Here is a 12916-nt window from a genome sequence, read left to right on the forward strand (position 1 = left end):
GTGCGCCGGCGGTGCTGGGCCGCCGGGGACCGGGGATGCTGGGCGGGCCGGGGACCGGGGGTGCTGGGCAGGCCGGGGGTGCTGGGCCGGGGACCCGGGGGCCAGGCCGGGGGTGCTCGGCCGGGGGCCCGGGGGCTGGCAGTGCTGGGCGGGCCGGGGGTGGTCAGCCGGGGGCCGGGGCCAGCACCCCAGGGCCCGAGCCAACCCAGGCTGGAGCCACCGGGGGGGCCAGCCGGGGCCGCGCCTCCTCCCCCCACACTCCCCTTACCTGCTTCAGGCTTCCCGCGACTCAAATGTTCGCGGGAAGCAGGGGAGGGGGCGGAGACTTTGGGGAAGGGGCGGAGTTGGGGCAGGGGCGTGGGCGGGGCTGGGGGCGGGGCCAGGGCCCCGTGGAGTGTCCTCCATTTGGAGGCACAAAATATGGTAACCCTAGTTTAACACAACCAAAACCACCCCCCACTCTGACTCTGAAATGAGTGTCCACACAGGGGGTTGCACCATTTTCACTCAACTGGTTTAAAACCAATTTAAGTTGAACTGGTACAACTTTCCTCTTGTAGCCAAGACCTTGGGTAAAGTGGTCCGTGCCTGTGGCACACCGGGCCTTATTGTAAATGGGAATCCAACCTGGAAATTATTATTACTATTTCTTGTGGATGTTGCTGGAATGCCTAGGAGCCCCCATCCGGGACCAGGACCCCCTTGCGCTAGGCCCTGTACAAACACAGACCAAAGCACTCACACACCCCATCAGCTCACAGTTCAGGAGCAAAGCAAAGCCAGCTGCTCCCCTTTACCTTTGAATTTCTTCAGCAAGTTCCTCATGCCCAGGCAGTGCTCCGGGATGCTGTAATTCTCTTTCAGTGCCACGGAGCAAGCCTCTGGAGCCTGAAATGTCACAGCTTCACACCTGGAAAGAAGACATTCCAACAGGTCAGCACAGAGACCCTGGCCAATCACCGGCTAATGCCTGCAGCTAGGCAAGCAGAGCAGCCAATCCCCTGCAAGGAGCCGGTTGCATTGTGAAACGTCTGTGTGTGGATTGTCTCCGCGCCCACTTAGGGATATCCCAGCCAACGGCCCTGAGCCTGAGGCCCACAGCCATCCGGGGGAGGATCAACCCAGCATACAGGGCCTCCCAATGCATGGAGCTGGCTGCTCCCCTCCCCAAGGCTGGCATAGACCCTGATAGCAGGCATGGCCAGAGCCTCCCTGTGCCCTGACAATCCCCAGCCACTGACAGCCCTTGGGACCATTAGCACCCCCTTCGGGGGTTGCACTGTGTGCCCCATGACTGGGGATGCCAATCAGGGCCAATTACTTTACTAGCAGAGGTGTCCATTGACTATTAGGCTCGTTTCAAATTCACAATCATGCCCAGAAATCTGAGTCCAAGAGCTGTGCTCTTCCGGGCAGGGAAGAGAACTATACTGGGGATGCGTGTGTCCAATCACAGCAGCCTGAATTTGGAATGTAAATTACACCCAATCAACTGCTCACGGAATAGCTACAGGCCAAGGATTACCTGCAGTCATTGATCGGTAGCCACTCCCAGGCAGAGAGAGAGACGAAATTAACATACTAATTAATTCATCAAGAAACATTCTCAGCTCTCATCAGAGCAATAACATCGTGCATTTCACAGCAACTCAATCCAAAGCAAACACTAAACGGTATATCATCCCTCAAGTGCAGCCACCTCTGGGGTGGGAGCTGGCAACCATCCAGCACACAGCATGCTCCACAATAGTGGATGGGACTTGGGCTCAGGGGTACCAGGGTGAGCAGATTCCCCGCTCTTCATAAATGTGCCAGGAATTCTTTCCTGTCCGTGCACCCAGACGGGACCTCTCCTGGTTAGCTCCCATCATTAGTGAGCTACATGAGACTTCTCCTTGGAAAAAAACAAGGGGGGGGGGTGGAACCCGTGTTTGCAGGGAAATTGGGGGGCTGCAAACCTCCTGCTTAGCCCCTCAAGGTAGCCACGTCTGTTAACAGGAGCAAAATGGAAGACGTACCTGCTCAAGGTGCTTTTCATGTCCTAAAAGGAGACAAAGAAAAATGTTGCACACTTTAGCCACTCCAGAACTGCAGGGGAGCCGGTCAGTGTCACTTGGTTCTAACCCCCATGAGCACAGAGAGGAAGGAGGGCCCTGGCCTAGCACCTGGGAGACTTGAGTGAAATTCCCTCCTCTGCCACAGGCTCTCATGTGAGCTTGGGCAAGTCATATAGCTTCTCTGGGCCTCCGTTTCCCCTCTGTAAAATGGGGATAATAATGCTTCCCTGGGTTGGGTGGTTGGCTAATTGCACTAAAGATTAAGAGGTGCTCAGCTGCTATGGTAACAGGACCCATGGAAGGACCTAACCTAGATACGATCTGCTCATGCCACAGCTCTGGATTCTCCCCCGTCAGCTCAGAATGAAAGGTAATTCCGTACCCAGTAACTTCCTTCTCCCGGGACCCAGAGGTAGCTCTTAGCATCCACCCAGCATCCTTCACCTAAGGGATCTGTTGGGAAAGTGCTGGGATCACTGAGCTAGAGGCCACTCCTGTCCCACTCTTCTCAGGTCTCTCTGGGGCACCGTTTGGGTTTAAAAGACAATGGCATTGACCTTTGCAGCTCACCATCCACCCCATGGACCTGAGTTGAAGTGGTGGGGCAGTCAAAGAATCATAGAATATCAGGGTTGGAAGGGACCTCAGGAGGTCATCTAGTCCAACCCCCTGCTCAAAGCAGGACCAATTCCCAACTAAATCATCCCAGCCAGAGCTTTGTCAAGCCGGGCCTTAAAAACCTCTAAGGAAGGAGATTCCACCACCTCCCTAGGTAACCCATTCCAGTGCTTCACCACCCTCCTAGTGAAAAAGTTTTTCCTAATATCCAATCTAGACCTTTCCCACTGCAACTTGAGACCATTGTTCCTTGTTCTGTCATCTGCCACCACTGAGAACAGCCGAGCTCCATCCTCTTTGGAACCCCCCTTCAGGTAGTTGAAGGCTGCTATCAAATCCCCCCTCATTCTTCTCTTCTCCAGACTAAATAAGCCCAGTTCCCTCAGCCTTTCCTCGTATGTCATGTGTCCCAGCCCTCTAATCATTTTCATTACCCTCCACTGGACTCTCTCCAATTTGTTCACATCCCTTCTGTAGTGGGGGGCCCAAAAGTGGACACAATACTCCCGGTGTATCCTCACCAGTGCCGAATAGAGGGGAATAATCACTTCCCTCGATCTGCTTGCAACGCTCCTACTAATGCAGCCCAATATGCTGTTGGTCTTCTTGGCAACAAGGGCACACTGTCAACTCATATCCAGCTTCTCATCCACTGTAATCCCCAGGTCCTTTTCTGCAGAATTGCTGCTTAGCCAGTTGGTCCCCAGCCTGTAGCGGTGCCTGGGATTCTTCCATCCTAAGTACAGGACTCTGCACTTGTCCTTGTGGAACCTCATCAGATTTCTTTTGGCCCAATCCTCTAATTTGTCTAGGTCACATGGTAACAGCCCACCCTGCATGTTAGCTAACGCGGGTTAGATGTCACTTCCCCTCCTCTTGAAAGGTGCCCAGCTGAGCTAGTTGGGGGGCAGGGAGCCACCGGAGAACGGAAGCAAACTCACACATTCACCTTAGGTGCCACGGTGCCTTGCTCTGGCACTGAGAAATCACAGCTCTTCTACTCCCTGGAGGAAATAATGGAACCGATCGTGTCCGGCACCTACCTGGGGGAAGGGGTGGCCAGGAGCCCTACCAGGCTCAGATGCAGCCCTGGTGCTTTCCTGACTGCAGGGGCTACTCCTTCCTGTGGGCACTTCCCATCGTCAAAGGGGGCAGGGAGCAGTCATGGCCATGTCCTCCCACTGGCCAGCAGAGCGGGTTGGATGCACTGGGTGTAATGCATTGCGTCCTCCTAAGGGGTGGGGCGGCGGATGCCCTCCCCCTGCACACCTGGAAGCACCAGCAGGAGTGTGCTGCCCTGGAGAACAATCCCGCTTTGATGCCCCCTGGAGGCAGGGTGACTCCGCACCCCTCTCCCAGCAGGGGCCAGAGCCTCCCAGGCACAAGCTGGTGTTAGTAAAGCAGAGAACTGAATGCAGTGGGAAGAGTCAGACAGGAGATCTAACCCTAACTTCTGGACTCCAGTGTCCTGGGCTCCAAGTCCCTTTCCCTTCTGCCTGGTTGGAGAGAGGGGATTTCTGCCACCCGCTCACCTTGAGCAACCCATCTGCTGACTGCTGGAACTTCTCCCTTATCTCCAGGATCAGCTTGTCCAGAGAGGATCTCAGCTCTAAAAGTTTGGTTAGGTTTTCGTTGATTCTCTGCAGGATTATCTTCTCTTCCTGTTCCAGCTTCTGAAGAAGCAGTTTCTCCTCCTCGGCCAGCAGCTGGTGCAGCTTCCCGAATTCAGTCACAATCCGCTCTCTCTTTTTCTTAACGACCTCCTTTGGAAAGAGAAATACACAGGAACAAGAAGAGGATGTATCAACGGCATGGATTAAAATCATAAACCGCTGGAGTAACTGAGAGGATATACAAAACCACAGCGCATCTTAAACAGGAGGCATTTACTAACAAAACAACTCAAGAAAAACCAACATGTTTCCACACAGCTTGAGCTCCAGCTTCATCTCCCTTGTGTACCAGGGATGAGACCCTAGTTGGAACTGTCTGCAGCACAGAGACATCTAGTGGCTGAATAATGTACTGGAAGTAAACATCATCAAAACTTTCAGAGGTACAGTAACTCCTTGCTTAACGTTGTAGTTATGTTCCTGAAAAATGCTACTTTAAGCAAAATGGTGTTAAGCGAATCCAATTTCCCCATAAGAATTAATGTAAATGGGGTGGGGGTTAGGTTCCAGGGGGAAAAATTTTTGCCAGACAAAAGACTATATTTTATATATATATACACACACATATACACAGTATAAGTTTGAAACAAACAATTGAATACTGTACACAGCAATGATGATTGTGAAGCTTGGTTGAGATGGTGAAGTTAGAGGGAGGGATATTTCCCAGGGAATGCCTTACTGCTAAAAGATTAACTAGCACTCGGCTGAGCCCTCAAGGGTTAACACATTGTTAATGTAGCCTCACACTCTACAAGGCAGCACGAATGGAGGGAGGGGAGACAGCATGGCAGAAAGAGACAGAGACACACACCGTGTGTGTGAGAGAGAGAGATGTGCATTGCCCCTTTAAGTACGCTGACCCCACTCTAAGTACTTTGCCTTTTTAAGTAGATCAGCAAGCTGAGACAGCAGCTGCTGCCCACAAGCTCCCTCCAGCCTGAGCCCTGTCGTCCCCACCCCCCATGGAGATAAGGTAAAGGAGCGAGGGGGGCAGGAGTGGGGGAGACCCTGACATTAGCCTCCCTCTTCCCCCCACTCTGCACAGCAGGCAGGAGTCTCGGGGAGCAGCTCCAAGGCAGAGGGCAGGAGTAGCACATGGCAGTGGGGAGAGGGACAGCTGCAATTGCTAGCCTGCTGGGCGGCTGCCGCACAGGGAACTTAGGGGAGCGGGGAGCTGATGGGGGGGCTGCTGGTCCACCCTGGTTCCAAGCCCCCACCAGCTAGCTGAATGGGCTGCTCTTCCTGCAAGCAGTGGACAAAGCAAGCGGCTGTCAAACGACGTTATAAGGGAGCATTGCGCAACTTTAAACGAGCATATTCTCTAATTGATCAGCAACGAAACAACGTTAATTGAGAGGACTTTAAGTGAGGAGTTACTGTACAAACTTTAGCGTAGGCCTTGATGGTAGACGTAGACACTCTAATCAATCAGATTAGATCTCTTTGATAAAACACTATCATTTGTTCTTGTTGCCTACTTTGCTTCAGTCTTCACACAGAAAATAACATGTGACCGGACGACGAGCAAAGTTATCACAGACAATAAAGGGAAAGGGACGCAGATAGGGATACGTAAAGAAAATATCAGAGATCTTCTGAGTAAGTTAAATGAGTGCAAGTCAGCAGGGCCTGAGGCTAATCACCCCAGGGTGCCGAAGGAATTAGCTGAAGAAATTTCGGAGCCATTTGCAAAGTCATGGATGACTTATGAGGAGAGGCTGAGGGAACTGGGGTTATTTAGTCTGCAGAAGAGAAGAGAAGAGTGAGTGGGGATTTGATAGCTGCTTTCAACTACCTGAAGGGGGGTTCCAAAGAGGATGGAGCTCGGCTGTTCTCAGTGGTGGCAGATGACAGAACAAGGAGTAATGGTCTCAAGTTGCAGTGGGGGGAGGTTTAGGTTGGATATTAGGAAACATTATTTCACTAGGAGGGTGGTGAAGCACTGGAATGGGTTCCCTAGGGAGGTGGTGGAATCTCCTTCCTTGGAGGTTTTTAAGGCCCGGCTTGACAAAGCCCTGGCTGGGATGATTTAGTTGGGAATTGGTCCTGCTTTGAGCAGGGGGTTGGACTAGATGACCTCCTGAGGTCCCTTCCAACCCTGAGATTCTATGATTCTATGATTCTATGACAGGAGAGGTCCCGGAAGACTGGAGAAGGGCTAATGTGGTGCCAATCTTTAAAAAGGGGGGAAAGGAGGAGCTGGGGAATTATAGACCAGTCAGCCTGAACTTCATACCTGTGAAGCTACCAGAGCAATGTATAAAACATTCAATTTGCAAATACCTGGAGAATGAAGGGGTGATCACTGGCAGCCAGCATGAGTTCACTAAGAACAAATCATGCCAAACTGGCTTGATAACTGGCAAGATAACTGGTTTGGTGAATAGGGGGAATGTGGTGGACATAATATACCCGGACTTCAGCAAGGCTTTTGACACAGTCCCACATGTCATTCTGATAAGTAAGCTGGAGAAATTTGGGCTTGGTGGAACAACCATTAAGTGGATATATAATTGATTAAACAACTGCAAAGAGTCACTCTGAATGGAATGACGTCGGATTGGAGGGAGGTCTCAAGTGGGGTTCCACAGGGATCTGTTCTGGGTCTGGTGTTGTTTAACATCTTTATTAATGACCTGGCTGTAGGACTAGAGAGCACACTGATGAAATCTGCAGATGGCACAAAGCAGGGGGGAGGGGGGCAGAGGGGGTTGCAAACACTTCGGAGGAAAGAGCTAAAATTCAGAGGGATAGTGATAAATTGGAGAACTGGGCTAGACAACAAAATGAAATTCAACAACGACATCTCAGGAAAATCTTGCTAGCTGTAAGAGCAGTAGGACAGTGGAACAGAGGTCTAGGGAGGTTGTGGAAGCTCCTTCACCGGAAGTTTCAAAAGGAGGCTGGAGCCATCTGTCCAGGATGGTTTAGACACAACAAATCCGCATCATGGTGGGGGTTAGACTAGATCAGGGATAGGCAACCTATGGCACGCCAAAGGCGGCACGCGAGCTGATTTTCAGTGGCACTCACACTGCCCGGGTCCTGGCCACCAGTCGGGGGGCTCTGCATTTTAATTTAATTTTAAATGAAGCTTCTTAAACATTTTAAAAACCTTATTTACTTTACATACAACAATAGTTTAGTTCTATATTATAGACTTATAGAAAGAGACCTTCTAAAACCGTTAAAATGTATGACTGGCACACAAAACCTTAAATCAGAGTGAATAACTGAAGACTCGCACACCACTTCTGACACGTTGCCGACCCCTGGACTAGATGATTATTACACCGTGTTTAAATAAAATGGCCTCTAGATGGCAGCAGACGCTAAGGAATAGGACGGTGCTGCTCTGATCAGCCCAGCGCAGTGATTGCAGCCCCCTCTGAATCCGTTCAGAGGCCATTGACCACCACACCCGGCCTTCTTCAAACAGCCGCTGCGCAGGGCCGAGCAGCCCATCTGTGCAGGCTCAGGATCGCGGTATCGAGCCCCTGCGCCTTTTGCTGCTCAGCCCCCAACGTGTGTCTAGCGCTGGTTAGCGACACCCTGGGCCTGATCCCATCTAGTGAGTCCGGTGGCCCATGTGAGAGGAGCTGGGGTCCCAGGTCCTGCCACTCAGCAACTGCTGCCAACACCTGGTTCTCCCTGGACTGGACCCTTCTTGGCAGCCGCAGAAGGAGGAGCAAGGCCTGAAGCGTGATCTCCTCCCGCTCAGACTGAAACAACAGGGGAGGTCTCAGCCCAGGGGGACCGGGATGGCCCTGCTTACCTAAGCGGCTCTGCGAGCTATCCCCCAGCCCCAGCCCTGGAGGTGATCCCCCAGCCCAGGGGGCAGCTGGCGTGGGGAAGTTTGCATTGCCACTCTCCCAGCACATCTGCTCCCCAGGCCGCTGAGTCAGACCCGCAGCACCACAGCTCTTGTGGGCCTGGTGATAGCTGGTGTTTTCCCAGATGCCAGAGCCAAGGGCGGCAGGAGAAGCTCTGCTTTCAGTTTCACTCAGAAGCACCTTTCTGGCCCTCATGGGCGCAGAGAAAAGCTTGAAGATGTGAAGTGAGGTCACCCCGGGAACGTGGGCATTGCCAGGTTGGCTCAGAGCCCAGTGTCCTGTCTGTGACAGTGGCCAGGACCAGACCCTTCAGAGGAACGTGTAAGGACACACCTGGCCATAGCAAATGGGACAATCTGCCCCTCACTTAGGTAGCACCCTGGTCTCTAGCAGAGACTGGTTCAAACCCCAATGCGCCAGGTTCAATATCCCTTCCCACGTCTCTGTTGTTGTTAATTAGGACCCTAAAGGCTCGAAGACCAGAAGGCAAATAAAAAGAACCCTTCCAATTTCTTTATTCTAATGTCATGATTTTTAAGCCTCTCTCAGGCCTTCTATGGGCCTGCCTCATGAGTTGTGGGTGTTCAGGGTGCTTTCACATGCACTAATATGAATTGGAAAAAAAATAACCCTCATATACAAATCCAGGGCACGCCCAGGCTGCTGTGTTGTGCCCCTGGAGGAGAGATTTCCTAACCCTTGACTCAAACAAGGCACAGTCACAGGGCAAAAAGACACATCATGTTTCATAACACCCTCCTCAGCCTTTACGTCCCCACATCTGTGCCAACACTGCAACCAAGGGATACCGTTATCTCGAGGATCACATGCTGTAAACAAGCCGATTCATCCAGGCCAGAAGGGATCGTGATCATTCTAGTCTGACCTCCTGTGTGACACACGCCACAGAACTGCCCCACAATCATTCCTAGGGCAGAGCTGTTCGAAAAACATCCCAGCTCGATTTAAAAATTGCCAGTGATGGAGAAGCCTTGGTAAATTGTTCCAGTGGTTAATTACCATCACTTAAAAAATTGTGGCTTTTTTCCAGTCTGGATGTATCTAGCTTCAACTTCCAGCCATCGGGTCATGTTTCTCTGATAGACTGCACAGCCCAATATCAAATATTTGTCCCCTGTGTCAGTATTTATAGACTGTGATCAAGTCAGCCCTTAACCATCTCTTTGTTAAGCTAAATAGATTTATTTCACTAATAACCCGCCCAGTTGGTGGGTGGAATTCTCTGCTTCCTACTATACTTTGGGGTCAGGCTAGATGGTATCTTCTGGCCCCAAATCTGTAAAAAGTGAGAGATCTTTGAAAGTCAGATTTCTTTGTGACTGCTGATGCTCCTTGTTTATTCTTTGCATTTGGCTTCTGCTCTGTAGAATCAAAGGACTCAGTTTCACTTTCTGGCTTTCCCCCCGCAGAGAGACTAGCCATTAGTTTAAAATACAGCACATTGTGCTGCCAACTCTCATGACTTTTTATCGTGATTACTGGTGTTATTCTTAAAGCCCAAGCGTAAAGAAAAACAATGATTGTCCTCCATTGTTCTCCAGTTCAGTTACTTTGCGAATTTCCCCGTATTTTGTGCCTAGTCACTCTGACTGTTTTCCCTGGCATGGTCAGTTTCCTTTGTTTCTGTGGGTCGCTCATGGCAACAAGGGGGTTTTTTATACACAAATGTTGTTATGGCCGAGGAGCAGATGTGGTACCTGAAACTGTTATTAATTTTTAAAGTAATTTATCTTTTTTTTAATAACTATATTTCAGGTTGACAGTGTTCTCTTAACTATGGGCATCGATGTCAGAAGTGTCCTTTTTAATACAGGAACCCAAACACCTGCCTTGCATTCCTGGGTTTTTGTCCTCTCCACCATTGCATGTTTCTGAATTTCATCCACCTCTTTCAACAACCGTTCCAGGGATTTCTGGAGTTTGATCTGACAAGAAAAATAAATCCAGTCAGTCCTCCTTAAGTACTGACCCATCTCTGCTGGACTTGATCTCGACTATTTGCATTTCCTATCAAACCGGTTGAAAAGTGCACACCAGTGTGTGACGGGGTATATAGAACCTGTTTCAGGGACTGGCAAGGAGACAGTTAACATTCTAACAGCTGATCCACCCCTACTGCCCAGACAATCCCTCCATTGAGATCAGGCAGCTGTGATCTTTCTTCAGCTCAGGGAGTATTAACTGTCTCCCTGCCAGTCCCTAAACAGGCTTCTATACAACTCAGTCACAGGGGCTGAGATTCTTCATTATTCGCAGCAGTTTAATGCCTTCCCATTACAGGTGCGTTTCAGAAGCAATCTGTGCAGAAAGGGGCCTGTCATTTCCTGGACCCCAAGTTGCCCCTTCGTGTCTTTACACGCCCCGTTCCTGCATTTTCACGTCTGCACAAAACCAAGCACGTAGGATATATGTGAACAAAATTAGGGACTGATTAAGAATCCAGATTGTGGTCCCTGCTCCTGCTGCTTGTGGCTCTCTGGCAGTGCCAAGCAGGTGAAAAGATGGTTTCACTGTCCGCCTTGGCGTTGCCCTTGCATAAGGGTGTTACAGTTCTATACCCCTTCGGCCTGGCCTGCAGCGTCGGGGGCATGAATGCAGAGGCGGGAATGGCCAAGGCACCTCTGTGCTCCAGCTATTCCCTGCTGCCAGAACGACCCTAGGAGCCCAGATCAATCCCCAGCCCCAGAATCCAGAGGCTGCCAAGGTGGGGAGCAGCCCCCTTTGCCCTCCCTCCTCACGTCTGGAGAATCCCTCCTCACGCTCAGAATCTGGGCTGCTGTTTCTCCAGGCTCTGGCTAGAGCAGGTGACTGGGAGTGAAGTGGTTAAGACAGTTGTCCCCAAACTTTTTACCTCGCTCCCCCTTACCCATGTCCGTGCCCTCCCCACACCCTCCAGATTCGGGGCCAGGAGTGGGCCCGCAGTTCCGGGAATGGGGGATATGGACGGGGTGAGGGGGCGAAGGCTGGGAGTTGGGGGCAGGGCTGGGAGCAGAGCCTTGCCCGAGGGCCGAGGCTGGCAGCCAGGGCACCGGGTGCGGGGCTGGCAGCTGGGGCCGGCAGCTGGGGCTGGGGCCAGGAGTAGAGCTGGGTGGCACTCCCTCCCTGCCCCCCGTGAGGGCTGGCCTGGGCCCCAGCTGCGCCCCTCTGGGGAAGCACCCTCCCCAGATTGGGGACTTCTGGGTTAAGGGGAGCAGGATGGCTCAGGGGAACTGTGGAATAAGAAAGGGGAGTCCAGCCCCGGGTGGTTGTGCCCAAAGCCTGTTGCCATCTGCTGGCTGCTCTGTGGCCTGCACAGAATGAGTTGCTGGCTCTCAGCCCAGCCCGAGTGAGGCAGGGGTTCACATTCGAAAACCACCATCACCGCTGGCACCAAACGGGCAGAGAGTGAATGGGCCATGGGAACTGAATCGCCCTCCCCCCACCCACCGCCCCATAAGACTGAGTCATGGTTGGGCGGGGGATGTCCCCCGAATGCCGACAACCTGGCCGTGCCCCCTTTCCCCTGGCCACGCCCCTACACTGGGAGACGGAGGGGTGCGTAGGGGAAGCTGTGGATAAAGAGCTCTTCCAGCACAGCTCGGGCTGCCAATCTTGGTTGGCCATATTCCTGGAGGTTACATCCCAGGACATAAGCCTTAATTCCTGGAGACTCCAGGACAGCCCTGGAGGGTTGGCGACCCTAAGCCCAGCTCCCCTCTACCTTGTACGCCTGGGCCGCCTCCTCAATGGGGTAGACGGTGTGAGGCCGGTGTTCCAGGGACTCTCGACACACCACACAGATGGCCTCCCCGTCCTCTTCGCAGAAGAGCTTGAGCTTCTCCTCGTGTTTCCTGCAGAGCGCCTCTGGCTGCCCCTTGGCCGGCGGCAGCCCCAACTGCTTGATGGTCTCCACAATATTGGCCAGCTGCCTGTTGGGCCTGACGTTGCCCTTGTGAAAGGCCGCCCGGCACTGAGGGCAGGACACGGGCCCGCTGGCCCCGAGCCCCTTGCCCTGGCAGTAGGTGGCGATGCATGCCCTGCAGAAGTTGTGCCCGCAGTCTATGCTCACGGGGTCACTCATGTACTCCGGGCAGATGGAGCAAATTGCCTCCTCTTGCAGCTTCTCCAGCGGGTTCGCGAAGGCCATGGTGGCAGCTGCTGTGTGGCAGTTTCCGGGTCACTTTCACTTTCTCACTGCACGGGGGAGGAGTCACATTACTGGTGGGGGCGGGACTATGCTAATACCGTGAGCTCGCTCCAGCCCCGGGGGGAGCTGTTACACTCGCTCTAACAGCCAGCGGTGCTCAGATCAGAGACCTGGGCAGTAGTTAGAGCAGTGTGGGCTGTCAGTGCCACAGAACTGCACTCCGAGATCTCAGAGATGGGTGGCTGATTCCAGTGACCCGGCCAGACAGGAAAATTCCTTTCGGCCTGAGGGAGGCTTTTTCTTAAAAGTGATCTTGATAATCTGAGCAATTTGGGAACGGCTGAGACGGTAGCGCATCCGTGCACTAGGTTAGGCGTGGGTCTATAACTGAAAAGCCGAATGAGGTCTGGCTATGCCTCGATCCCTGTGATTTAAATTCAACCTGGGCATTAGTCAGTGAAAACGATTGACGCAAGGGGTGGCAGATAAGAAAAGACATGCTGGGTAGCAGACAAAGAACCAGCATTCTGCAAATGAACTCAGACTGGTCAAGCTCCAATTAGTGTATTTTAATTAATCCCTTGA

General features: G+C 52.4%; 1 protein-coding gene across 1 annotated transcript; it reads right to left on the reverse strand.

Moving 5' to 3' along the window:
* Positions 1 to 797: 797 nt before the first annotated feature.
* Positions 798 to 12373, reverse strand: LOC117867490 (E3 ubiquitin-protein ligase TRIM39-like; the record flags this gene model as incomplete). The annotated part of the gene is given in 5 exon segments (XM_034752584.1): positions 798 to 910; positions 2019 to 2041; positions 4208 to 4438; positions 10035 to 10130; positions 11906 to 12373. Coding segments are annotated over 5 exon segments (889 nt in total), but the record flags the coding sequence as incomplete, so codon positions are not given.
* Between the last annotated feature and the right edge of the window lie 543 nt (positions 12374 to 12916).

Source organism: Trachemys scripta, chromosome 18, assembly GCF_013100865.1.
Source record: "Trachemys scripta elegans isolate TJP31775 chromosome 18, CAS_Tse_1.0, whole genome shotgun sequence".
NCBI classification, from domain to species: domain Eukaryota; kingdom Metazoa; phylum Chordata; order Testudines; family Emydidae; genus Trachemys; species Trachemys scripta.